Source organism: Melopsittacus undulatus, chromosome 12 (genome assembly GCF_012275295.1).
Source record: "Melopsittacus undulatus isolate bMelUnd1 chromosome 12, bMelUnd1.mat.Z, whole genome shotgun sequence".
Lineage (NCBI taxonomy): Eukaryota > Metazoa > Chordata > Aves > Psittaciformes > Psittaculidae > Melopsittacus > Melopsittacus undulatus.
In genome coordinates this window covers 16,554,576-16,581,153 of record NC_047538.1, presented here as the reverse complement: position 1 = coordinate 16,581,153, position 26,578 = coordinate 16,554,576, and the positions used below count along the sequence as shown (strand labels likewise).

The 26,578-nt window shown below is 41.9% G+C and overlaps 1 protein-coding gene across 1 annotated transcript in view; it reads right to left on the bottom strand.

The window, feature by feature from the left end:
* Nucleotides 1-26,578, bottom strand: part of GALNT9 (polypeptide N-acetylgalactosaminyltransferase 9) — a 136,281-nt gene that overhangs the window by 91,975 nt on the left and 17,728 nt on the right. The window contains exon 2 of the mRNA XM_034068422.1: nt 15,979-16,159. Coding sequence (XP_033924313.1) covers nt 15,979-16,159 — 181 coding nt within the window. The remainder of the gene's footprint in view (nt 1-15,978; nt 16,160-26,578) is intronic.

Below are 26,578 nucleotides of genomic sequence, written 5' to 3'. Positions count from 1 at the left end.
CGTTTTCAGGCTTATAATAAACTGAGATCTTAAATCTGTTCCATACTGTGGGAATTCCAGCAGTGTTTTTCACATGCCTCCTTGATACGTTATTCCTTATTTTGAATCCAAAAGTCTCAGAAAGAAGTCACTCGCATCCATCAGGAAGAAATCAGGCCAAATCCTTGTTTCTGTGCTAATCTCATATGCTTCCTGTATCAAGGAAAAGTGTCTTTTAATATCAAGTAGAAACAAATCACTGCAATATGCCACTAATTTACCAGTGTACATCTGGTCCTGGGAATCTCCCATATTCCCAGGCTGAACAACTGGACCTCATTGCCTGTAGGATTTGCAGCATGAAGAACATCTGCAGCCTTTTGAAAATAAGCCTCTTTTCTACCTTAGAACTCTCTATTATCTGTTCTTCTTCCTACGGAAAAAGACAAAATTTACAGGAATTTCTGTCTTGTCACACTTCCACAAAGGAGAAAGCCCTTTCAAGCTGGGATAGTTCCACAGGTAGGTTAAAGCTCCCCATGAAGTTGCAGTAATACACATGGGACAAGTGTTTCTGAAGAACCAGACATACATTTCTGTCCTTTTTCCTTTCTTTTGAGATTCCAGGCCAGCACAACCATGGAATTTCTCTGCACAAAAACTCCAACATGTTCCTATCTTTTGTTTCTTAACACACTTCCTGCTCTATTTGGCTTAATCCCTCCTTTCTCTATGACAAATTATTTTATGTGTATGGTAGAGAGTCCAGAGAACCATCAACCAGTGACTGACAGCACAATACATGCGCATAGTTATATATGCAGCACAAAGATGGCCCCACTTGTAAAGAATAGTAACCCTTACATTTATGATTATTAGATTCTTAGCCATACACATAAAATAAGAGGCCTTATATTTCAGTGAGCTATTTCTGGCTTTCCTCAGGCAAACAATACCAGAAACACGCCATCTTGTCTAATACAAAACTGATTTAATACATATAAAAATGCTAAAACTACTTCTAATCACTTTCAGAGCAATCCCCTGTAATACCACGAAAAATGGCTGAAAGCTCATGCTCAGATCCTTCTGGAGTAAAAAGTATTTGCCTTTCTTTGGTAACTTAACTTGAGTCACTAATATGTTTTGAAATACCATCTGTAAGAATTTTCCACTCTAGCCCCTAGTGTGCCCATTTAGATCTGCCAGTGGCTGTATGCATCCTGCATCACAAAGCATTATGCTGATTGGAAATTAATGGAGAATCTGAAATCTGCTTTCAAATGCTCTTCAAAAATCCCCAAAGAAAACGTATCCCCCCATGCGACTTCATTTTTAATGATGCTGCACTTAAGTTTAAGGCAGAGCCCAACTAAATTCCTAGTGATGCGTATTCTGCCTGATTTTAGCTGATTAAACACAAATGGCTTATTTAGATTTGTCAAGTGAGTCTCAAGATGTCTGGAAGATCCTGGTCCCTGTTCTAATTGCATTTTTGATTTGCATCTTTTCAAAGTAAAAATTAGACAAGAATTGTCTTTAAAAAACATAAACAGAAACATGGTCTCGCAAAGCTCTGCTTTGAGAATGGAGAGCTCTTTGAACTTGATGTGAAGTGAAATACAAACATCAATAAAACCCATGAAGTGATACTAAACAGAGGCAAAACTAAAGGCATTTTGCCAATTCACAATAGCAGTGCTTTGACTCAAGAGTTCTTACCTGCAAAATATACTTAGAAAACACCACCTTTTGTGCAACTTTTGAAGCTTAATTCTAGGAACCATGCTGTCTGTGGAGGATAGAGAGTATACTTTCATCTCAGTTCTTCACCAGAACTAAAACCTCACCTTTCTAGTGAGAAAGGTTCAGAAAGAGCCATTCAAGAAGCCAACAAATACTTTCAAGGGTGCATTCACAACATGATGCATCCCAAAAAGGATCTTTAGGGCAAAGGAAGAATTAATCCCAGCATGTCTGCAGGTGTGAGAAGGTAACAGCCCAGGTATCCAGAAGTGGACTATCTTATCTTAATGCCACCTTCTCTGAAATGCCTCTCTCACTGCACTCCAAGTCCGTGCCAGATGTAAGGGAAAAACAGTGGAGTGGATGAAATCAAAGGAATCATATTCAATAAATATATGAGTAAACTCCCCATTTGCACAGAACAGTTTGCTTCAAGTACCCTTGAAGCTATTTGTTATTCAGATAACAATATGTAAATACTATGTACTATATGTACTATAAAAGATTTTACTGCAAGTATTTAATATTAAACCCTCAAGGTACTTTTGTTTAACGTTGACTCTCTCAGTCTCTCACAGCAGGACAGAGGCTGAGCATCACAGTGTTACCTAGAAAGGGAGGGCAATGAAAAAGTTGTCAAAGTAACTGCTGCAGAGCTCTTCACAGATTTCATTACAGGTTTGCTGTACGCAGCAGTAAGGAGGAGGACAGAGGAATGCAATCATTTTCCATGATTACTTCAGCTAACAACGTCTTTTATGGTCTTGGGAGGACATACAATAACGTTTGGCAAACAACCCTTTCTTTAATGGGCTCCAGTGTATTTCATAAGAGACCAGCTGTAATCTCTGGTCAAATTCTGTTATGCAGCAGGATGTTTCTTTCCACCTATGTACAAATACAGGACCATTGGAGGAGTAAACAAGCAAATGGAGGTCAGTCATAAACTGAGTACACCCATACCCTCACTGCCTGGCAAACCATAGTGAGAAGCTCTTAATTTTGCCTTGTCCCAGCAGTTGTAAGGCTGGTTGTAGGCCAGAAAAGTGATGCTTCCCTGGAAATCACAGCACATGGTGTGTTGAGCTGATGCAAAAGCTGATTTGACTAACCAGCAATGGCCTTGAAACGTTTAAACAGTAGTCACGGGGTTTTTTTTTCTTGCTTTAAATGATCAATTTCTATCAGAGTGAAAACAGGCCAAGTTTATGGTGTGTGCGAAGAATTATGGTTCAAATAGAGCAGTGTTCCAAGAACAAATGCATAAAGAACATTGATTTAGCACTGAAAATAGGAGTATTAAATCCATGATGTTTAGATGCTTTATATGGGATAGAGCAGAGTGCCTGGTGGTAGCAGCCGCGTGTTTATAAAAGGCATGTCACCAAGTCAAGCAGAGAGGACAAATGAAGGTGCATGGGCCACATGTATTGCCCTTAGTAGACAGGGGTAGGGAACTGCTTGACAAACTAAACCTCTTTAACAGCAGATGATAAAGCACATCCAAAGATCTCAATGAACTCTGGATCAGGACCCTGCAGGATAAATCACTGGGCAAAACCAGTGTGGTGAAAAGAGTCAGATCCTGAAGTACAGATGGGACTTTACTCCTCTTTACATCTTTCCCAATGACACTTGCAGGATTGCTCTTGTGCATTGTAACTACCTTATGAAATGTCCTATTCAAGTAAAGCAGTTCAGCATGTCTTAACTTCACTGGGGTTACTCAGACACTTAAAACTAGGAACATATTTAAGTGCTTCATTGGACTGGAGCCTAATTACACTTTTATAGCTTCTGTTTAAATTAAAGGCCAGCTAGAGGTGAACAGCACAGTATTCAACAGCTTCATGCATTTAGAAGTTACATGCTAACAACAGTTTCTTGCCTCCTAATTATTTTGGGCACTTTAGAAAACTCTTGCATTTTAATTTAATTCTGGTTACATTTAGAAATAAAAACATTGCCTAAAACTCCAGCCACATTTACCGTCTAGCACAGAGCTAACATCTAGGGCACACACTTCATCGCAGCAAAACACTTCAACGTATGGGGGATTTGTACATTTATGGGCTCTTATCCTAGTTCAGAAAAACAGGTCAACATATGTTTTCTCTTCACTCAGGCTGACAGAAATTCGGCACACATCCTAGACCAGGCAAGGTGCTTCAGTGTGATTGTGAATGTGAGCAAGCCAAGGACACACGCTAGTCTTTTCCTGCCTCTGAGAACCTACAGCCAACCTAACACTTCAACACTCACACTGCTCCTGCCCAATCTGCCTGCTGAGAACCTGTTTCCTTTTTCACTCTATGTTGTCTGGTGTTTTTTCCTACTTGCTCATAGACCGTAGGCCTTTTGAAGTCACATCTTCAGTGTTTGCAGAGTGAAATGAATTTGCCATCAGAAACAAACCTGGAAGGGAGTGCTCTGCACTGGGGAAACAGGTTATTCCCATTAACTGTCTGCCCAGCCTGTGCTCACAACCATGCCCTTCATCCCCCATTTACTGACAGACACATTCAACCTGTCCCATTCAGACTATTTGCTCAGACCTGTACTTAGAGAAACTTTCCTCCCACTGCTTCCAGAGATTCCCACATTGTCAGGTGAAGGAGCTGAGTGCTCCTCTATGAGCAAACAGAACACAAATTCCCCATCTCTGAGGTACGTGTGAGTTAATAACACCAAGCCAATAAGCCAATGAACTAGCTGGAGGTCATGCATTTGTTTTCAGGCAGCGTAGAAAATACAGGAGCAAACCTTCAATGTCATTTTTATCTTGAGCTTAATGTAAACTGCACCATGACCCTCTGGGAGAACTGTGTCCTAATGAAACATCCACGGAGGGGATGAAAGCTTACTCCAGTTGCTGAATGAGACAGCTGTTCACTTTATGGATGGAAATAACTCAGATTTATGCCTTTCCTCTGGAAGTTTAGGGGTACAGTCTAAGTTAGCAACAACACCCTGGGGTATTTTAGTGAACTCTTTTAATTATTATTGCTGCTATTAATATTCCCCCATTAGTCAAGTCTGAAGTACAGTCTCTGCCAGAGAGGTGTGTTTCATGCTACCCTGGAGGCTAGCCCAGTGCTAGGTCATTCTGAAGACAAAATACATAAACGCGGAATAACAGAAGTCTGGGAGCGCAGAATAAATAATATATTCATCCCTTGGAGCAAATAAGAAAATAAACTAATTAAGGAACTATTTGACAACCTGAAGGCATCTCACAGGTAAAATGCAGCTCCAGAGGGCTTCATGTCTAGAAACTGAGAAACAGGGAACTTTGTGCAATAAACCATACACAGAGACAAAACCTCCTGTGATTTAAAGCTGCCTAATGCCTCACTGATAAATCCTGTCACACCACCCCAAAATTGTGGGTGTACTTCATAGACCAAGGGGATTTGGATTTTGCCTAATGTCTGCATGACAACTGTATTCATTTTCACTGTTAAATTCAATCAGAGGACAGATGTGTATATGCACTGGGTAGCCTGCTCTGCTGTTCTCCACTGAATGGCATCTTGTCATTGCTTAAGTGATCCCTACACAATATATAAGCTATAGCACAACTGTCTACATAACTTCCCCAGGGAACCTGCCTTTCCAACACCTGAGCTAGTTAAGCTCCATCACAGTTCTGTGAAAAACAAAGTACTCCAATTGTCTTCCCAGTGCTCCAAAGACCATTCCTCTCAATGCACAGAACCATCTACAACCACAGAGATCAGAAATCTGATTTTACACTACATTTTACACCCAGACCTCCTCCTGCTATACGCAGAGAATGGGGTTTTCACCACCTTGGAGTTCTGAGGCTCAGTAACACATACTGCATGATGCCTGCTTCACAAGGGTTATTTAACTGTGCCTGGACAGCCAAGAAATAGAGAACAGCGATCAGCCTCATGCTGGCTTTACAAAGGAGGGAACAAAACACAGGCCTGGAGCTCCTGCTCCTCAGGGCTTGCACCATATTTCAAGGGAAGGCTTCAAGTGGGAACATTCATCTGCTGCAGGATGTCTTGCGGGCAAAAGGATGAAGGCCAAAACTGCACAATGATTTCTTAAGACAGCCAGTTGGTCTGGTAGAAACTCAGGGAAAAGAGTGCACAGACTACAAGGAAAGCCACTGTCCTTGGACCTCCTTTGGAGCTGCAGCCAGCAAGGTGACCTGGTTTGACTATGGCTTGGTTTTGAGACCACAGCAGAAGCTTTAGGAGCAATACAACAGCAACCAAGAGCTTTTCAGAGAGCTGGAGACAGAGGCCCCATACTTCAACATTAGGAAACCATCAAACAACTTACCTGGAAGGTGCTGCTTCAGAGAAACAAAACCTTGGAAGGCATCTAGATGCTCCAAGGCAGGGAGCCTGTAACTCTCAGGTACTTCTGGCTCTGGCTAGTTTTAAGAGTCTCTCACTTTTATCAGCACTAAATTCACTGAATCCAGGAGACATGAGCAAAACAAGCAGGAACTGACAGTGAAAATGAAACACTGCATCAAGTTGGAGTTCACAATTCCGACAGAAGAGTAAATTGTCTGACATTTTGGCCTGTTCATGTTTTGATCACAGAGACACAAACAACAACAAAACCTCAATGTTATTTGACCTGAAACCTTGACTTTCTTAGACTATGACACCTATCTAAATAAATCAGGACCCAAATCTAGTTAATTTTTAGGCATTTGGAAAAAATATGTATCTTGCAGTGTTTGCAGAACTAAATTCACATGCACATTTAAAGAAAAAAAAGGGAACATCACCTCAAAGCGCTAGAAGAATTCCTTCAAAGCCATAAAAGAAGGATATCAGGTGTCGTGTAACTGAAAGACTTGTAAGGAAACATAAAGGGAAAAGAAATATTGCCCTGCATTCATTGCCTGACTTGTTCTGTTACTTCTTTTTATCCTGTAAATGTGGTATCATGGAGTGTGACATAACATGACAGCTCAGGAATGTACAGGAATACCCTTTTCTCCCTGGAAGTGATAGCAGGCAACAAACAGCCATGGACCCAGGGGAGGGAAGCGAATGAAACTGAAATGCCAACACAGAGCTGCAGACAGCTGTTAAGTCATGGCTGGATCTCAGCAGTGCTTCTGCATTACAGATCCGTATTTCCCTCTGAAAGGACAGCACGCACAATGTGAAGGCAGCACCCCACCACTGTTCTTCTTACAGAGGGAATACTCCTGCTATGAAAATATTGTGGCTCTCTAGCAAACCACTGCAGTCTCTAAAGCAATTGTGCTTAAGGCACCTGTAAATGTGCAGGTCACAGGAGACACATTTATCTTATGATCTGTAAGAAAAATTGAGAGATGCAAACCAGCTTTTTGATCATCTTTAATTTTCCCTCCCAGCTGAAAACTGTGCTGCATCCACAGTTTTGCCTCCACAGCTGCAGGGCAGAGACCTTACCCAGGCTGCCCATGCTGGCAGGTCATTCTTCAACATGTACTGCTAATACAGAAATTCCCTCTTGTTTCTGTGAGCCTTGGAACATTTAACAGTTTGGATTGGATTCACTTGAAATCCCATTTAAGCTGTCTGTCCTAGGCTCCCGAGGGAGGTACCTCCAGAGGACATCACACATTATATACATCATAAGCAATACTACCATGTTGTCATTTTCTCCATTGACTGTAGAGGCAGCCAAGTCAATCACCCTAAATTAAATGTCTCATTTTTAGTCAATGTTATGCAATCCACCTTAGGTAAACTATTCATGTATTCAAGAGTACGTTCTGGTGCAGACAAATTGCAGGGAATGGCTTCCAGTCTCACTGCATTTAAACACAACATTGCAATCAGTTATTTTTCATGCTCCCTAGTTAATCAAATTCAGCCTTCACTAAATCTACATTTATTAGTGCTGACAGTCATGCAGAACTTGTCTTCAACAATTAATACACACAAAGACACTGCAAAAATGTAACAGGGAAAATCACTGCATTTGAACATAAGGTGGGGTTTTGGAAAAGGTTGTTCATTTTTATGATTCTTTTTAATTTAACCTTGCTGATTCTCCTTTCATTATCCCACGGGCCAGTGTTAATAATCAAGGTCTATGTTATGCACTTTGTGCTATAATTAAAGTCACTACTTAATTGGAAAGCCTAACACTGAACAAAAGGGAATCAATAATTTATCTAATGGGAATTCAGAAAACTTGAATTCAGTATCAGAAATAACTGAGCTATTGCCACGTGTCCAGCACTGCTACCACAGACACAGCACAGAGTCCGGTTCATGGGGACCCTCTGCTTAGGAGCCATGTCCTCCAAAAGCCTTTGGTACTGTGTACCCAAACCCTCTGGGGTGACCAACCCCTCTGCAGATTAAAGCAGAGATCTCGTGGTCCTCCCTCCTGGTCATGCCCTACCGCAGCTGGCCAAGCAAAATCAGTCTGAGAAAGGCCCTGATAATGTCCTCAAAGTCATTGGAAAGTTTCCCAAGATTTTTCAGCATTCCTGGGAATCACAGTCACAATGTTGACCTGTTCCTCCATCAGTCTCCTCACTGGAGCAATTTCATGCTGCATAACTCATTAAATATTAAAAGACCTGATGGTGACCTGGAGTTCTGGAGAGAAAGGCTTGAGCCTGCATTCCAATTAATACATTGTTATTTATGCAAAGCAAGCAGAGCTCCAGCAGAGGTTTGGATAAGACCTCCAGTGTCTCTATAAACAGGGTCAAGTCACGACTACAGGTCTCAGTGACATCCTCAGAAGTACTGCATAAACACAGAGCAGTGCAGGGGCTGGCTGCCAGTGCCAGGGAAGAGGGACTCCCTGTTGTGATTCACAGGGAGTCTCTCTTCCCAGCCAAAGGAGTAGGTGATTTTTCCCTTCCCTCAAGGGTTTTACAGGGTTCCAGACTGAGCCCTTTACCGCAAATAGCAAACACTTCCCAACATGCAGTGATAAGCCTTTGGCATACGCAGGGATACGCAAATAAGCACAGCTGGCCCAGAGGCAACAGTAGGAGCAAATTTAGGTTGCCAGCTGATACCCCAGATGAACTGAGTCAGAACTACAACACTCAGCACTGCAGTAGCTGTTCAGAGCCTGGCTCTCCACAGAGGAAGCAGCACAAGGGATTTACTGAGACCACACCAGTTCCTTCTGCTCCTGGGCAAGATGAAAAGTCAGCTCAGACGTGGGTACATCTGAAGCTGTGTCACCAGTTGTGCACACAGATAACACTGTGTGCAAAGGCGCCTGTGCTATTTGTAGGGGATTCGCAGCCCGAGGAAAATGTCCAGCCTGTGTAACTTGGCAAAGCTGGTTGAGATCTATATAAAGTCCCAGGGCACGTGTATGTACATGTCCCCTCCGCACTGTTCAAAATCCACATCTGGATATTGATTTGGGATCTAATTAAAACACTGGAGTTAGTTTCAGCTCTTACTCAATTTCTCACCAATAAACCATCCAATCTGTTGCCCAGAGGTAATTCTGTCTGCCTCGTTCTCTGGTTTCCCTTTTCTCTGCTTCAACTTACATCATATGTGCAATCAGAATGGCCAAAATGGGTTTGTCACAATTTAGCATGGGTTTTTTTTTCTAGATGTATTGAAAGTGCGTGCAAAAACACAAGTCAAAAAGTTTCCTATTAAAAAATAAGCCTAAGTGAATCCAAAATATTGTGCCTGTACTGTCATTGTCAAATACTTTCACAAGGAAATGCTTCATTTTAACTGATGTTTCCCTTTACTGTGACCTGACTACCAATCTGAAAGTACTGGTAGCATCTTATGGTAGAGAACCATTATCTTAACACAGGAAACTGCATGTTCCGTTGCTCTAAACATTGAAATAATCATTTTACAGCAGAGGTTTCAGCCTAACACAAAATATTTTTAGGAGGGCTCATTTCAGTTGTCATTTTCTGCTCATCAGAAATACTGATTCCTGAAAACTGCTGGCTCTGTTCCAGTCCAAATACTCCTCGCAAAGGGGCCCATTACGTCGCACTCTGGTTACCCTGAGAGGAATCCTCAGGGTCTGTTTAAATTTGGAGATTCTTGTGTCATTTTCCTAAGCAGTGCAAACACCCTGTGCCCCAGAGGATCTGAAAAGTGGGTCACAAGGCAGAGCAAGCCGCAGAGGTAGAGGAAATCAAATAATACCAGGTCTATGCTTCTCCAATCCACTGATCCAAAAGCTGATGCTCTTTGAAAGCCATCTGCCTTCCTGCCCTGTTCCTGCAGGGACATCCAACACAGACGGGCAGAGGAGCTGCCCGCTCCAACAGCCTGGGGCAGGGGTCATTGTACCAGACTGCTATCGTCCTCTCACAACACAGAGCTTGCAAACACACATTATTTGGCTCCAGAGTGCTGCCGACTGATGGCTCAAGTATCACAGTGAGTTCACAGAGTTCTACTGCCAAAAGAAAGGGTTAAAAGTGAAGGTGAGCATCCTGTGTTCTCAAAAGGCATGAGCTCACCGGTCACTGAAGGACAGTCTCTTACAGAAGGGCTGTTCTCTAGCTACCGGCCTCACACTAGCGACTGTTATTAAATCCTTGAATGAACAAATCAGAGGTTATTTACCAAGTCTGCCCTCTTGATAGCACTGTTTGATCAATTCCAGAATCCTTTTTGATAGGTAATTAAAAAAGCTTTTCCTTAGGTATAGAGTGGAGTGAAGCATTAATTACACTTCAGAGCCCTAGAGATGCAATTCCTTCGCTATTGTGAAATGTCTATAGCAAGCAACGAAAATGCTCACCTCTATAGAAGAACTGAATAAATGAAAGTAATTTCCTTGAGACCTAGATTCCTCTACCTTTTATGGCTAAAGACTTGAGATGCCTCTGCATTAATAAGTTTGTTCTTTAGGGCTGAATTTTCTCAGTACAAACATCCATGACCATAACACAAAGAAACACCTTCTTTGGCTGATAGAGCCAGCAGACTGAATCCATATATTAGCATTATTGTTATCACTGAAGTGGCACAATGCACTCGGCATCAAGTTGCACAAAAAAGATCAGTTAATTTAAAGATCCTCACCAAGAGGTGACAATTTCTTGTAAAAGCCAATTTAGCCATTATGGAAGCTCCGGGATCATATTAACTTTTCTCAAAAGGATGCATAATGCATCACAGCAAGTGCTTTTGACAAGTGCATGTGTGCCTATGTGTGGACGTGTCCCGCATGTAAAGAAACCCCAGAAGTTATTTAAGTTGCAAAGTCAAGTGATGGAAAGTTAGAAAATGCCAGATTTACAGGTGTTCTCTTGCAATCCAGCCTGTGCACCAGAGCGAACTGGGGAATTGATGTTCTCCTGTGAGACGATGCTCATGTTTTGGAAGCATCTGGTTAGCTGACATTTCCCAACTTTCCAGGATGCTGCACTGTAAAACAAACAGCATTTGAGAGTCTGGGGGCCTTCCCCCCACCCCTGAATGAAATGCACAAAGGTTTTGACTTATTCCTGCATTCTTCATCTCTGGCAAAGTCAAAATGTACTGTCATACAGGGCTGCATTGCCTCTGTCTCCATGCACCGTAGAATCATAGAATCATATAATAGTTAGGGTTGGAAAGGACCTTAAGATCATCCAGTTCCAACCCCACTGCCATTGGCAGGGACACCTCACAACTGTGTCATGCAAGGCTTCATCCAATCAGGCCTTGAACACCACCAGGGATGGAGCATTCACAACCTCCCTGGGCAACCCATTCCAGTGCCTCAGCACCCTAACAGTAAAGAATTTCTTCCTTATACCCAATCTAAACCTCCCCTGTTTAAGTTTTAACCCATTACCCCTTGTCTTGTCACTACAGTCCCTAATGAAGAGTCCCTCCCCAGCATCCCTGTAGGCCCCCTTCAGACACTGGGAGGCTGCTATGAGGTCTCCACGCAGCCTTCTCCAGGCTGAACAGCCCCAACTTTCTCAACCTGTCTTCATATGGGAGGTGCTCCAGTCCCCTAATCATCCTCATGGCCTCCTCTGGACTTATTCCAACAGTTCCATGTCCTTTTTATGTTGAGGACACAAGAACTGCATACAATACTCCAAGTGAGGTCTCATGAGAGCAGAGTAGAGGGGCAGGATCACCTCCTTCACTGGGAAGGATGGAGTCTGATCCTCTGTTACTGGAGCACAAAGATACTTTCTGCTACAGCTGGCAGCAGTGAAAGCTGCTATTCCCCCAAAAGCTGCTGCCATTCCTGAAGCCTACTGTAGCAATGCAGCCTGTCCCAGTTAAACCTGTTCTCTTTCCCTACTCTCAGTACCCCTAACAAATTAAGCCACTTGAAGACAAAAGACCATGCAGGGCTGTAGGTGGCTGACCATGGGCACTTCTTTTTGAAAGTATGGGACCTTTATCAAAATCTCAGCTGTTTTGCTCCACATCTATATTTGATTATTCAATTAAACACTGACCCTTCGACATATGGTAAGAGAGGCCTGGACACAGCCCAGCAGATTTGACAGCATTCCCATGGGTAGGATTCAAGGCTCTTCTGCACGTACACATATTGGTAGGGATAACTGATATAAATAGATGCACTTATACTTCCCTGTACATATACATAAGGGTGATCCACCACTGGGTTTATCTCCACTAAGTACTCAGGTTTATGTGATCACAACACACTCATATTGAATATGGAAGAACATAAATGGAAATTAAACCAGTAATATTTCATCATTAAATAACACTTTTCCCAGAGAATCACAAAATAAGCTCTAGCTTAGCCAAGTGCTTCCGCATATAAAATAACCTGTTCCTTACAAGAGAAGGGTCTTCCCTTCCATTGCACAGAGGAAATAGGGTATGTTAAGTGAGGGCTAGAAAGTTCTGCTAATACTTTACTGCTGGGAAAAGAGGCCACTACATTAACCATCCTGAGCTCTCTGCAATCTATTTTCCATAACGGTATGGCCCCTGAAAACTTCAGTTATTGATATTATTTATGTATCTCTGAAATATATTTTTATGCCTCCGATATTGAGAAGAAAAAGCTGAGACATTTATTACACCATGTTAAGATCAAACTATAATTCTGTAATTATAGTGTGAACTGTAATCACAAGCAAGCTAGTTACTGACATTGCTTCTATTTGGCACACAAACAAAACATGCAAAATATCTGCTGTTGTCTCCTTTCCTTAGTGATTGCTATGTTAAAGAAAAGGCTTTTGAGTGAAAAGGAGTATCTGCATTGTCAGCAGGAGGTAGGAAGGCAGAACACAATGCAATTGTTTAGGAAAAGCACCTTGAGAGCAGGACTACCCACCCAGGTTTGCAGGCTTTACTGCAGTGGAAGGACATGGAGGTGACTTCAATTCAGGAGCCTTCATGGTCACGCTGCCTGACATCTCTTTAATGTAACATATTCTTTTGATTTGCTGCATGGGGATGAAAGCACCTCCTGAAAAGCAATTAAACTGCTGATTGTTTACTGAAGCTATGCTACTAGATGGAACAAAAGGGCTGCTCTACCAGAATAAGATACTGAACAACAATAAGATGGAAGTTCAAAGATAAAATGAACTAAAAGATAGTATTTCTGATCAAATGTCTTTTAAAAGAAGACTAAGCCTGGAATATTACAAGTCCCACATTTGCATAAGAAATTCATGTTTACATTCATAAATTGTGTCTATGCCATGCAGACTTGAGCATAAATTCTCTTTATCTCTTTAATTCTTACTGCTGTATGCAGATCTGAACATTTTAAATGGAAGCCAGAATAGGTAAAAAGGATGGTTTAATACTTTGGGAATACTTGGAATACTGTGTGCAGTTCTGGTGTCCTTAATATAAGAAGGACACGGAGCTGTTGGAGCGAGTCCAAAGGAGGACACAAGTTTGATCAGGGGCTCAAGCACCTCCCATATGAAAACAGGGTGAGAAAGGTGGGGCTGTTCAGCCTGGAGAAGAGAAGGCTGCGTGGAGACCTCATAGCAGCCTTCCAGTATCTGAACGGGGGCCTGTAAGGATGCCAGAGAGGGACTGTTCATCAGGGACTGTAGCAATAGGACAAGGGGGAACAGGTTCAAACTGCAACAGCGGAAGTTCAGGTTTAATATAAGGAAGAAATTCTTTACTGTTAGGGTGGTGAGGCACTGGAATGGGTTGCCCAGGGAGGTTGTGAATGCTCCATCCCTGGCAGTGTTCAAGGGCAAGCTGGACAGAGCCTTGGGTGACAGGCAAGTCACCCGTGGCAGGGGGGTTGGAACTGGATGATCTTAAGGTCCTTTCCAACCCTAACTATTCTATGATTCTATGAATGCAAATCCAGGTAAATGTTTTTATTAACCGACTGGCCATGGACTTAGACATTAATTCTAACTTCTCAATTTAAAAATGAAAAGTCTTTCCTTCTTAAAAATGAAAAGTTTTGGGAATGACATGAATATAAATCACAAACAGAAGGAGAAGGGCTCAGTAACAAGAGCTATTATCAAGAGACAGAAAGATGAGGCCATTGTGCAAGTCAGCATACAAAGCTGGACAAAACAAGTAGATAAAACTCTTCATGTATTAAGAGCTTCCATCTTCTCCAAACTTCCACTCATTTTTATGGCAAATTCAGTCTGAAGGGTAAGTATCTAGAGGCAAGTGCTTCAATTTCAGCATCTAGACCTAACTAGAACCACTGCAAAAATGTCAAAACGCCACAAGGAAGGCAGCTCTCCCGGTAACTCCGACAGTTAATCATGCAGCACGGCCGTACGAGATTCCCAAAATGAGCATGTCAAAAAGCTTATCCGAATGACTCATCAAAGCTTCCAAGTAACACTGTGAAAGAGCATAATCTGAAGTGAAACATCACTGCACTGCAAATGCTGTCATGCTTCTGACAGCCACTGAGCTCAATCCAAGCTCTGCAACCTTTGCTTTTGTACTTCCTAGTGGAGCACTCTCATTTATCATCTACTTGACCACAGCAGCTAATAACAGGCTAGGTCAAACCTCACTGGCTCACATACACTGATTTTTAAGGGTCTTTGGACCAGATCTGATGCACAATTCAAGTATCTGCATAACTACAGACTCTGTTTTCCCCAGAATAAATGGATTTTTATGATCCATCAAGAGAGATGGAGAGATGAGACCATTGGACAAGCCACGATGTGATATCAAAGCACATTTTCTTTCTTTGCCATTTTTTTATCCAGGTTTTCTTTCGTATAGCAAGTGTCTGAGGAAACAAATGCTGAGTCAAAACTTCTAAGATGACATGAATATGTAACAGGGTTAATGAAATTTGTAGTTAAGCTGAAGTTTTGTTTTGCTACACTTCTTTTTCTTTTTGGCAGCTCTAACTGCCTAAAATCCTAATTCAATTGCAGTCTGCAGCTGTTTTGCTTGGCTAAACTTTTCTTGCCACTTAATAAGATACTTTTTTATTTAACTTTCAGTTCTGCCTAGGAGCCCCAGTGGGTCTTTTAAAACACAAGATTATTATTAGAAATTAATTAAGTATTCCTTTCAATTCTGCCTCCTGAGAGCAACTAGGCATTGCTGCTGATCTCCTCTGCATTAAGACATTACTGATTGTCATTCACAGGATGACAGTGTGGATGTCTCATCTGGAAGATACATAACTCCATAAATATGAAAGATTTGAAAGATGCTCAATACAAAATATAATAAATCAGCACAAATAATAAACATATAATTGCAGTGTCAAACGTAGCACGGGAATGAGAAGAATACAACACTGGAATAGAAATAAATACACATTCCAAAGACAAAAAATATCTTACTGCAATCATAGAACCCCGATTGATTACACTCAGTCCTTGCTTCAGCACATTGTAAACCCTGAGTAAACAATTCTAAGAACATCAAATGCAATTAAAGAAAAGGCTGTTGATTTGATGTGTTGGAGCTTTTAAAGTGACCAGTATCTACAAAGTGTTTCTTGGCACATCTTACAAGAAGCACAGACTAAGGCTCCCACCTCTGATAGTGGGCTCAAGCTGACACTACCTGGCTTTTTCTAGGTGAACCAAACCAACAAGCACCAATACCCTGATGCAGTTTTTCATCTGAGCCTTTGCATATGCATATTAATGTGTTACTCACAGAATGAGCACACTTCATGCATGAGATGGCAGTTGGTCTGTTTAATTCTCACTAAACTCAGGGGTTTATGTATGAGTAACTGCTGTCATTCTCTAACCAGGAAGGGATGTGAAGAAAAGAATGCCACCAGAACAACAACCAATCACTCTTAATAATAATGTGGAATTCAACTTACTTTTTTGGTCTGTAGTCAGGGATGGACCTGTCCAGTGATATCCTGTCACTGAGTTGGGCATTGTAACCATATTCTTCATACTTAGTTTCTGATTCATGGCTATCATCTCTCAGGGTAGCAGCCATTCCTCCCTGGCCCAAGCCTCCTGGACCTTCAACTAATCCCATGGGTTTTGCCAGACCTGAATGAAAAAGACAAACAAACCCCAAATTATTAATGTAAAGGAAATGGATCTAACCTCTTCTGTGACCACAGAATGTTGTTAGATAAATGAAATATGAACTCCCATGAAACTCAGCTCTGAAACCCTTATGGCTGTGCAGAAATTATTCTCACCTTTTCAAACCAGAGTCCATATCAACACATCTTGCAGCATGAGTGCATAATTAGTAATGAACAAACTACAAAGAATCAATTAGCAGCTTTTATGATTCCTTCTTTTTCCTGTATAAATCCCTGGGAACAGGAATCTTGATTCCAAACATTCCAAAATGCCTAATTATCTGTAAGAGAATGATGATAAATTTGCTTCATAAGAACTGAAGACCAGGCCCTTTCCCACTAAAGACCATTACAGCTCCATTCATTCATTGAATTTCTTCCACATGTAGAGCTGCCAGTTTAACTCCATCTTAAACGTCTGTTCTGGAGTAAGTTTCGGAGCTGAGACATCTGCTGTGTGGCTCTAAGACCACCTGCAGCTCCTGAAAGGTTCAGGTTTGGTTCCCATGCTGGGAATACAGCTGTGCAACAGGTCACCAGCTGCTGCTGGGCTGGAAATATGGGGAAAATCTGATTTCCCTCTGTGAGTCAATAGATGGGTCATTTGGACTCAGCTGCACAATTCCCCTGTCTGTTTCCACAAAGATGTGCTAAAACTATTAGGGAGCTGACACCATCTCTCACTTGGGAATTACTCCAGATTTCCTCTGTCCTTCAGATCTCTGACAAATGAAATCAATGTATAATACAAGATACTCAGCTCAATACAGATTACAGGATCAGAAAGTCTGGACACAGCTGAGCTAAATCGATTAGCCCCACTTGGTTAGTGCTGAGACATTAGCCAGTCAGTGATGCATTTACAGGTTTCATCATTGGTATATTTTTGGTCAACTCAGAAACACATGTAAAACAAAACTAAACTGACATTAAAAATGCCCATATGATCACATTGCCAAGAACCTCTTCCACAGCAACAGGCATTTAACTTGGTGCTGAATTCTCATAAATAAGCTCCTCAAATATCCAGTGTTTAATGTCAAAGCTTTCCTTTCCAAAAGGCTCGCTATCAACAAGTCATTATAAGTGAAAAAGCGATTTATAGCAGTCTTGGGAATACCCTACAGACATGTGCAAATATCCTCCAAATCATTTCCAGTGCACAGCAAAACAATTAGAGTTTGACCTACTCAACATTTTGCTAATTAGGATTTTTTCAAGAGGAAGATGTCATTATTTCAACTAAACAATTAAAGAGATAGGCAAGAAACTGTCAACATTTGCTCGCAGCAAACGCATAAGGCAGTACAAAGGTGGAACTGCCTTCTCCAAGTCACAGTAAGGACAGTTTAGTCCCTCATGAAGGAATGTGTCTTGCACCTCGTTGCTACCATTGTCCCCTCACTTGTTACAGCTTCATCATCATCTCTGCTTAATCACAGGATAGAACAGAGACAGCTGTTCATTAGTGGTCTGATAGAGTAAAATTAGCATTTTCCGCTGTAGTGCTTATGAGAAAACCCTTTGCTAAGGTTAAGGGCTACACTACAAATGGTCTGAACATAAAAAGAAGGAGTACCTGCAGTACCTGGGAATCTTGATACTGAATTTCAGACATTGTCTAAAAAATACATACCGTATACTCCAATCAGTGATTCCAAGTCAGGACAGACCTTGTTTGTGTTTGTGTCTTTGATGTCTTCTTCATGTTCTTCATCATCATGCAGTGAAATGCTCAAGTGTCTCGGAGTGAAACATGAGTCTTAGCAGGAGGGGGGAGAGCAGAAGACATAAAAAACAACACCCTACAGAAAAACATTCTTGGCGTGGCCAAGGTTTTGAAAAATTCAGACAGCTCCAAGCATTCAAGCCTAGCAAGTTGTTGCAAAGAAGGAAAAAGAGGCTCACGCAGCCAAGTCCTCATTATAGGTGTCGGTGGGAGGTGAACTCTAGGTCTCACTAGCAAGGGAGATTGAACAGAAGCATGAAGGTCTCCGAACAGAGGCCATGTGGTCCCCAGGCCACACACCCATGAAGGGAAAGCAGGAAGACAAAGTTTCAACACAGCATCTCTTTTCTAGGCTATTGTATTACTGGGACACAGAGAGAAAAGACCAAAGCACTGAGCTACTGGGATTGATGCCGATGCTTAATCAATAATGAATTTCTTCAAAGCTCTAAGTGAAACAAAACACTAGGAAGAAGGAAAGGTATGCTCAAGGCAAGGGAACATGGTGTCAGCAGACAGCTCTCTTCTTCAGGCAGTAACACTGCCAACCTAGGATCTTCAGTCTTTGATGACTTATTCCCCAGCATTCAATAACGCAAAACAGAGCCCTCCAGCTGCTTAATGACTACTCTTCCTCCTAGGCCAGCTGTGTTTTCTTCCTCTCCCAAACACATTTTCTTTCAGTAAGGTATGCAACTATCCCCCAAGACAAGCAGGAAAGTGCTCATGTCCTGTCTCAAGCTCACTAAGCAAAGAACTTCAATACACATTACATATTTCTGGAAATGTTTTAGGAAGCTTCATTTTGAAGGAAATCATAACAATTGTCCCTTTTTTTCCAACTGAGGATAAGAGGCTCTTTGGCACTTTGATGAGCTTTGGTAGTTAATATTACTTCATTTAGAAGAATTAGAACAGAAGGGCCTAACAATATTGCCATCCCTGGCCTGACAATTACTCCTTGCTCAAATAAAGAAATTACATGTCTGAGAATGTGAATCTCTCCCCACCCAAAAAGAAAACCATGGCAGCCTCAGATCCCTGCATGATACAGTCTTAGACTTAAAAAACACTACTAGCAAGCAGTGAAGCTGCGAGTCTCTGCCTTACTCGCCCAATATGCGGCATCTTAAAGGGGGGCTCAGTTTCACAGGGAAGTCAGCAGTTCCCTCAAAAGAAAAAGCACAAACAGGCCTTACTGAAAGGGAGTCAAATCAGGCACTTCATAATGCAGAAAACTAGACACTTCATAAAGCCTATGTCCTTGAAAGACTGCAATGTGGAAATCCATTTGCTGATCATTTGGAATCATCTGGGCTGGGTTCTGATGTTACATCAAAGCAAATCGAAGACAACTTCATTAAAGTTAACTGACCTGCTTTGATGAAAGGGTCTCCAAGATGTGCTGTGCTCATTTGACTTTAAGCAACAATTTAATTCCAGGAGTTGAAAACTTCATTCTTGATATTATATGCTCTTGTAGTTGACGGAACAAAACACTTGCATATTTATGACACAAGTCACAGGGGAATGAAACTTTCAACCCACAGGAAGCATCAAGCACTTTGCTATTTTTCTGACAGAGAATACAGTATTTTTCCTACAGACAATAATTCTCTCTATAATTCTTATAGAATTAGTTAGGCAGCCTTCTAAACCATGCATCATAATAATAATGATTTCATATACATTTTCCTAATCTGATATTCTAGCTCTTCAGGCTGCTACTCTGACCTTGTTTTAGGAAAGAGCCATCATATGGCTAACTCTCAGAAGATATTGCTGTGAAGTTTTTTCTACATTCATTATCCAAATTTTAGCCTAGTCTGACGGTTACAGCAATGCTGTAACACTGACCAATATATAAGAGCAATTAAATAAATTGTATCACATTGCTCCATTCCTCAAGAAAAGCACTAAAGTGCCTCTAGGATCTTTTAGGAGAGATAAATACAACATATTTTATATGTGCATGTGTGCTAAATGCAGCAATTACAGGCAATGTTCTTCAATGCATGCTTGGTTAGCTAGACACAATATAACTTATCTCTCATAACTACATTATCCTCTCTTGGATAACATTTCCATAGCATTTATCATCTCAAAGGGTTGTCTGTTGCTTCAGCAAATATTTCTTCATCAAAGGACTTTGCTCCATGAATACCCAAGTCAAAGTCATAACTTGGTAACCCCCAAATCCACAGTAATCTGCAGTGGTTGGCCTTCTGTGAAGCAAAGAGAAAAGGGGTGCCAGTTCAGCAGCATCTTCTCATGAAAAGGTTGGTCTTCAGAGGTAGGATCAGAAGGCAGGCAATGGGCCACAGTGTCCCCTCAGGCCTGGCTGAAGCAGAAGCTGCTGGTGAACAAGATGGACCTTCCAGCACATCCTCCAGGCCCTCACCTGAGAGATGCCCAACAGTCTGGGGACCAGAATCATCTCATCAGGAGCCTTCCAGCATGCTGAACACAGGAACAACACCTGGGAGGACATGCAGGAGCACAACACTCTACAGCAGTTCTACAGCAGGATGCATAGAATGGTTGCCAAAGACAGAATTAGCAAAGAGCAAGTTACTTGTGCTCTAGGGCTCGGATGTTTTCTGCTTGCAAAAACCCAGCCGCCTTTCAAGGACAGCTCATTCCCATGGGTCTCACCTACTGGAACAACAGGGAAGAGGATGCATTTCTGGAAATACTGCTGCTTGACTGAGAGACAATTGATATTGATTGTATATGCTGGGTGTTTAGGTCCTACAGTGATGGGGAGCAGTATAAAACCTACAAAAGACAAATGGAGAAGAGCTTCTAGTTCAACATCCATCATATACCAGCGGTTTAACCAAGGCAGATCAGATGAGAGAATTTTTCTGCTTTCTTCTTCTTCCTTTAAACCTTACTGCAAGCTTCCAGATCCTCCTCTTTTCTCTGATACGGCTCTACCTACCACCCATTTCACCATTTTTCTATGCGAAGCCACTGTAGGCAGGGTACAGCGGCACCACTGACAGTGCAACCCTGTGGCTCATGTCAAAGCGAAGGATTGAAATCATGCTGCCAGCTCTGAAACGGTGATGGGCAGAGAGGGGAGAGAGGGAACAGCAGCTATGCCCAGTGAGCTGCTATTTTTACTGCTGTCTTTTCTATCAATTTTCAGACTAAAAAGATCTACAGCCCATAAGCTGGGATTGGTCATACCCGGTTCAACGTTGCAGATGACAATGGGGTCACAAATAATTATTGTCTGCCATTCACTTCAAATTTATTGCTCTCACTGCAGAGATTTCTGTGGAAGACAGAAATTGCTGTGAGAATGGAGAGAAGAATGAACTGGCCTTAGTTTCTTAACCAGATTAATTACTCCGTGGGATGCCTAATTTTCTAGGAAGAAAAAAGACCTATTTTTCACCATAAACCCTGTCACAATGGGAAAATTACTGAAGAGATTTATGTGAGAAACTATGGCAAAAGCAAGATCAAACTACATCTGTGATGATTTTACTGTCCTTTTTCCTTTTCATCTGCAGCACAATTACAGGCAGATGTAAATCAGGCTCAGCCGAGGTTCTCAGATGTAATTAACCTTTTGACAACTCCAAATAAAAATAAGCAATTGAAAATAATTATACAGCCATGTTCACAAGAGCACAGGTCTGTTCTTAGCCTTTTTGTGACCTTCCTGCCATGTCTGGCAAGATCACCTCCCCTTCAGCAGCTGCAGCTCTGCTCCTCACACCTCATCCCTCGCTCATCAGAAGGGATGCTGGGCACAATCACAGCGCCAGCTCCATCCCGAGGGCCACTGGGTCCCATCAGCACTGACAGAACTGCTGTAAAACCTCTGCAATGGCCCTGCTGACCTGTCTCAGGTTGAGAAGGGCTGCAAAGCCAAGCTTCTGAGCTTTATCTACACTTAAACCATTTGCACTCCTGAGTAACAACACAGAAGTGTTCCGATTCTTAGCACCTTAAAAGGTGGAAATAAAACATTACCTTCTAAAAAACCCTGGCACAGTCACCCAGCAGTTTCACTTGTGACTCCTGAAACACTTCTTTTAAGCAAGAGACATAAAACTCACCAGCAAAACAGTAATTTCCTTCCTTTTCCAGTTTTGATTTCTCAGTTGAAAACATCTCTTGCATACCTTGTAAGGCAATAAAAATCTTCAGATCCTAGTTTAACCAAGGGGAAAAAAATGCAGGGATAACAGCAACTCTACATAGACTGATACAGGTGTCTTTTAGCATTTCCAGTTACATCTTCTGAAAGAAAATTAAAAGGTTCATGGACTCTAGGGTACGTAACAGAGCTAAAACAAGTCTGAGCTTTTGATTTTTTTAAGCTGTTTCTATATAAAATCACAGAATGGTTTGGATTGGAAGGGACCTTAAAGATCATCTATTTCCAACCCCCTGCCACAGGCAGGGACTTAGAAAATGGTTGTATTTGTTTTTTTTCCCCATGTGTATATGTTTAATGAACATTTAATCTCCACTCTATTTTTGACAACACAGAACAATGCTTAAACCACCTTGTCTGAAATCTAGTTTGCTTATAGATAAAACCCTTTGGAAATAGGTATTCAGTTTGTCACACCTAATGAATCCCTCCTAATGCTTCCATCTTGAATTACTGCATTGTGCTAATTCTGTAACTTTTTATTTTGCAACTAGAAGCTCCAAGTAGAAGGCACAGCCTCACTGACTGGCATCTCTGTAGGCATGGAGTTAAAAACTGGTCTTCATCCTTCAGGAGCTAACAGTACATGCTAGAGCGAAGCGGATGCACAAGTAAAGCAGCTGGTTGGAGGAGGAGGAAAGAGCAGCATGAGCGAGCTGCTCAACACTAGCAAAAGGTCTCAGCTCACCAGTTGCCTTACTGTTTATAGCTCCCTTTTAGTGATCCCTAAAAATAACCAAGAGGAACAAGTTTTCCAAGATAACATGTTTACTTCAGAGAAAGGCTCAGTCACCTAAAGGGTGTCTTGGTTCTCATACGCACCAAGGGACGCTCTGATGGACTGCTCAGTGCAGTGTGGTGCCCAGTCTGTGTTAGAGGAGGCACCTGGGGGAGGCTCAGCAAGCCCCTGTGGGGCACTGTAACTACAGCAGAGGGAAAAGATGCCACGACCTATGCTGCTCCCCACCAGGCAGATGGTTTCACAAAGAAGGGACATACAGAGGCTAAAATAATGGCAGCAGTAACTACTTTTACAAATGCTTTCACATCTCCAGATAAAAACCACCCAGGTTACTTACTACATTCCAAAAGAAGCAGATTTGGGGCTTGAGATTCAGTATCAGAAAAAGATGGATTTCTTAGCAATAAACAAAATCCTTCTACCTTGTACACTTCAGCTGTTGAGATGCTCCAGGACAATGCTGTAACAGCCACTGAAATACTGCAGTGCCTCCTGAACACCACTGAGCTTGGCTCCCAACCTTGAAGTTGGAAGGAATCATTCCACACACTTTTGGGCAGAAATGATCTGCTGAATGGTTAAGGAACTCCCCACAACTGCACAAGATATGGTGGTGGGCCCAGAAATCAGAACCAGTGACTGCCTCAGTTCTTGTCCCGTTGCAGTTGATTTGTGAATAGTAAAGTAGTCCCCCTCAGTTTCTAACACAGGCCCCTGACAAAAGCTAAACATCTTTTGTCCAGTGATTCCCTATGATGCCAGCAGGAGCCCATGCAGTATCACAGAGCATCACATGTAGAATGGTATTTCTCTCTTCTCCATCCTATGATACTACCCTGAATCTGCCAAAATGCTGAGCAAGTTTCACAGCCTGTACTTCCTTTCCCTCCCCCACCTCCCATGCTGTTTGCCAAAGGATCTCACGCAAAGATTTACCAAACCAGGTATCTGCCTTTCCTTGACTCCCATAAATACTGCACAAGCTATGGTTAAGGAAGACGTGACCATAGCTGGAGTGGCTCTCTGACATTATTGCCTTGGATAATGTAAGACAAATGTTTTGTCCTGTAGGCATAGATTTGCTGAATGCATTAGCAGCTCAGTGCACCAAAACTGACCCTGGAAAAGTAAAAGCATTTTATAGTTGTGTCAGGATCAACAACATCCAGAAAAATAAACTTACTGGAAACTACTTCACTATGTGACACTATTTCAGTTAACTCTGCAAACAGCAGTATGCAGCACAAGGAGTCAGTAGCGTCTGGCTCATGATCCAATCTAAATGTTAAACAGAGCCTGGCCCTTAATTTCTGCATATCCCAGCTCTCTGTATCCCAAATCGGTCTCTCCCACAGCAACCCTGCAGTAAGTCTACATAATGTATAAGATTTGCTGCCCAGAGAACTGCCCTGAATTTTGTCTGTATCAAAGGTGCTTACTTTCTGAACTGGAAGGAATGCTGTATGTGGATGAGATTTAGTTATAAATACAGAAACATTCACCAACTCGCACTCTACAGGGACACAGCCTCCAACTCTCTGCAAAGAGGAAAGCAACAAACAAAACCCCATCCAATCTAAATGATTCCAGCACTTCAATTTCTCTAAAATCCAAAATGCAGTTCTATTTTTTATAGTTGTAATCAAGTTTGCTGCATCCTTGCTTAAAGATTTATGTTCCCTAGAATCCAGTATCAGCCCCAAGTATCTCTGAAGATGTACCAGGGAGAAGACAAACAGTGCCCTGAGGCTGATGGCTTGAAGAAGTTAAAAAGTACAGTAACTTGTAAAGCTGAAGCTCTTAATGTTCAACCTTTTGGCTCTAGAAACCAGGAGGTTTTGTACCTTGGCCTCATCTCCAGACCATTTTACCTACTCAAGTGGAAGCCTGTGATAGTATTTCTCAACCTTCATCCACAGATGACTGACAAACCCCTAAGACATCTATCTGTGGGAAGACTGGAATGGTGGTGATGGAATGCAGGGATTTGGCAGCTCTGCCTGTAGGAGGGCTGTCCCTTTGCTGCCCACAGAAGCTAGTCAGGCAATCAGTACAAATTACCTGGAAAGAGGACTAACAGCCAACCCCTTATATGGTTTGCCCTGCATTTCTTCCTCCTCTTTAAAATATGGATATTTCCTGTTTGCAGAGGGCACCCTGAGGCACAGCCTATGAATATTTGTCAAGTGCTTGAAATGAGTTAGATAGAAAGAGTCATAAAAATGCTCAGGGCTGTTACCAGCATCTGGTCTGCAAACTGACCCTTATTTCATCCTACACACTCTGCCCCTACCATATTGATGTATTAGTCCTTAAACCCTTCCTATTAAGCCCTACCAGGACAGGATTTGGCCAGAACTGTTTTTTCCTTAGTGTTTTCATAGCATGTAGTCCAGATCCAGGACACCATTGTAGCAGACGTTACACAAAAGCCCAGAAAGACAGTTGCTAGACCAAAGAGCTCAGTATTGATGTTGAAGACAAGAAATGGATGCAGAAAGATAATCAGGGAAGAAGACAACAAGACAACATGGTTCAGTGGGAGAGACAGAGGTTGCAGTGCAACAGTGGCCTGTGGATTTCATCCTGGTCATAACAGCAAGAAAACAAGTTACTTCATAGCTGACCAGAGGATCATCTTTTCTACTCCACTGAACAGGTATTATCCCAGTGTGCCCCCCATACACAGATGGCTTCTTGGGAATGAAGAGGATTCCTAAGGAAAGGTAACCTAGGGCCAGGATTTATAGTCCTCTCCAAAATAATGGGATCCATATGTTTCTGAAATGATTCCTTTTGTAGAAAAGCTTGTGATAAAAGCTCCCTACTCATTTAGATTATTTTGAGATGATGGAAGATAGCAGTTTTGATATATGTAAGGCAAATTTCCCACTGAGAAGGTTCAGCTCAACTCCTTCTATGTCTATAGAGGGAAGATGACTATGGAGATATCTACTAAAGCTGCTCCATGCCAAATGCAAGATTCCTGATGCATGACTTAAAACTTTGAGGAAGAGGAAAGGAGGATTGTATTTGAGGAAATACAAATTAAAATGTGTAATGGAGGGCCAGATGCAGGAGACAAGTGTAGCAGCAAAAACTGTTAGCTCATCTTAGCACATTGTGGAGAAGGACCAAGTCCATCAATGCATACAACAGGTCTGCTGGGGGAAAAAAGGAGTGTATCTCCTTGCACAGCCACCTTCTCTCCCTGACCCACTGTTCAAATGTGCAGTGCACAGACCACTGCCGGCTGCACCAGCCCTCTTACAGGCTCTATTCCTTGGTCACTGGCTTAGCAGAAACAAGCATTGTGTAGGCTACTCCCACTCCAGACACAAAATTCATTAGTGCTTTTTAATTGGAAGAAATACTGCATTTTTATGTACAGATATCTAATATCAAACGTAATTGCTTTTATAGAGTACTCATTTGGAACTGGTTTCCCCTTGAGATGAGGAAATATATTCTAATTACAATAGATAATTCAAGAGGAGATGAACAGATTGATGACTGGAAGGGCCAAGAAATAGGAGCTACACAGACCACTGGAAATGAAGATAAAAGATCCTTTGTGAGGCAGGACACTGAGCCCAAGCCCACGGACAGTAAGAGAGATGCCAGAGTTTTGTCAGAGGCTTGATATAAACAAAGATCACGGAGCCCTGCTCTTTAGGGAGAAGCAAGGGACATCCATGTGATGTATTTTTTAACTTAAGCTTTTGAGTGA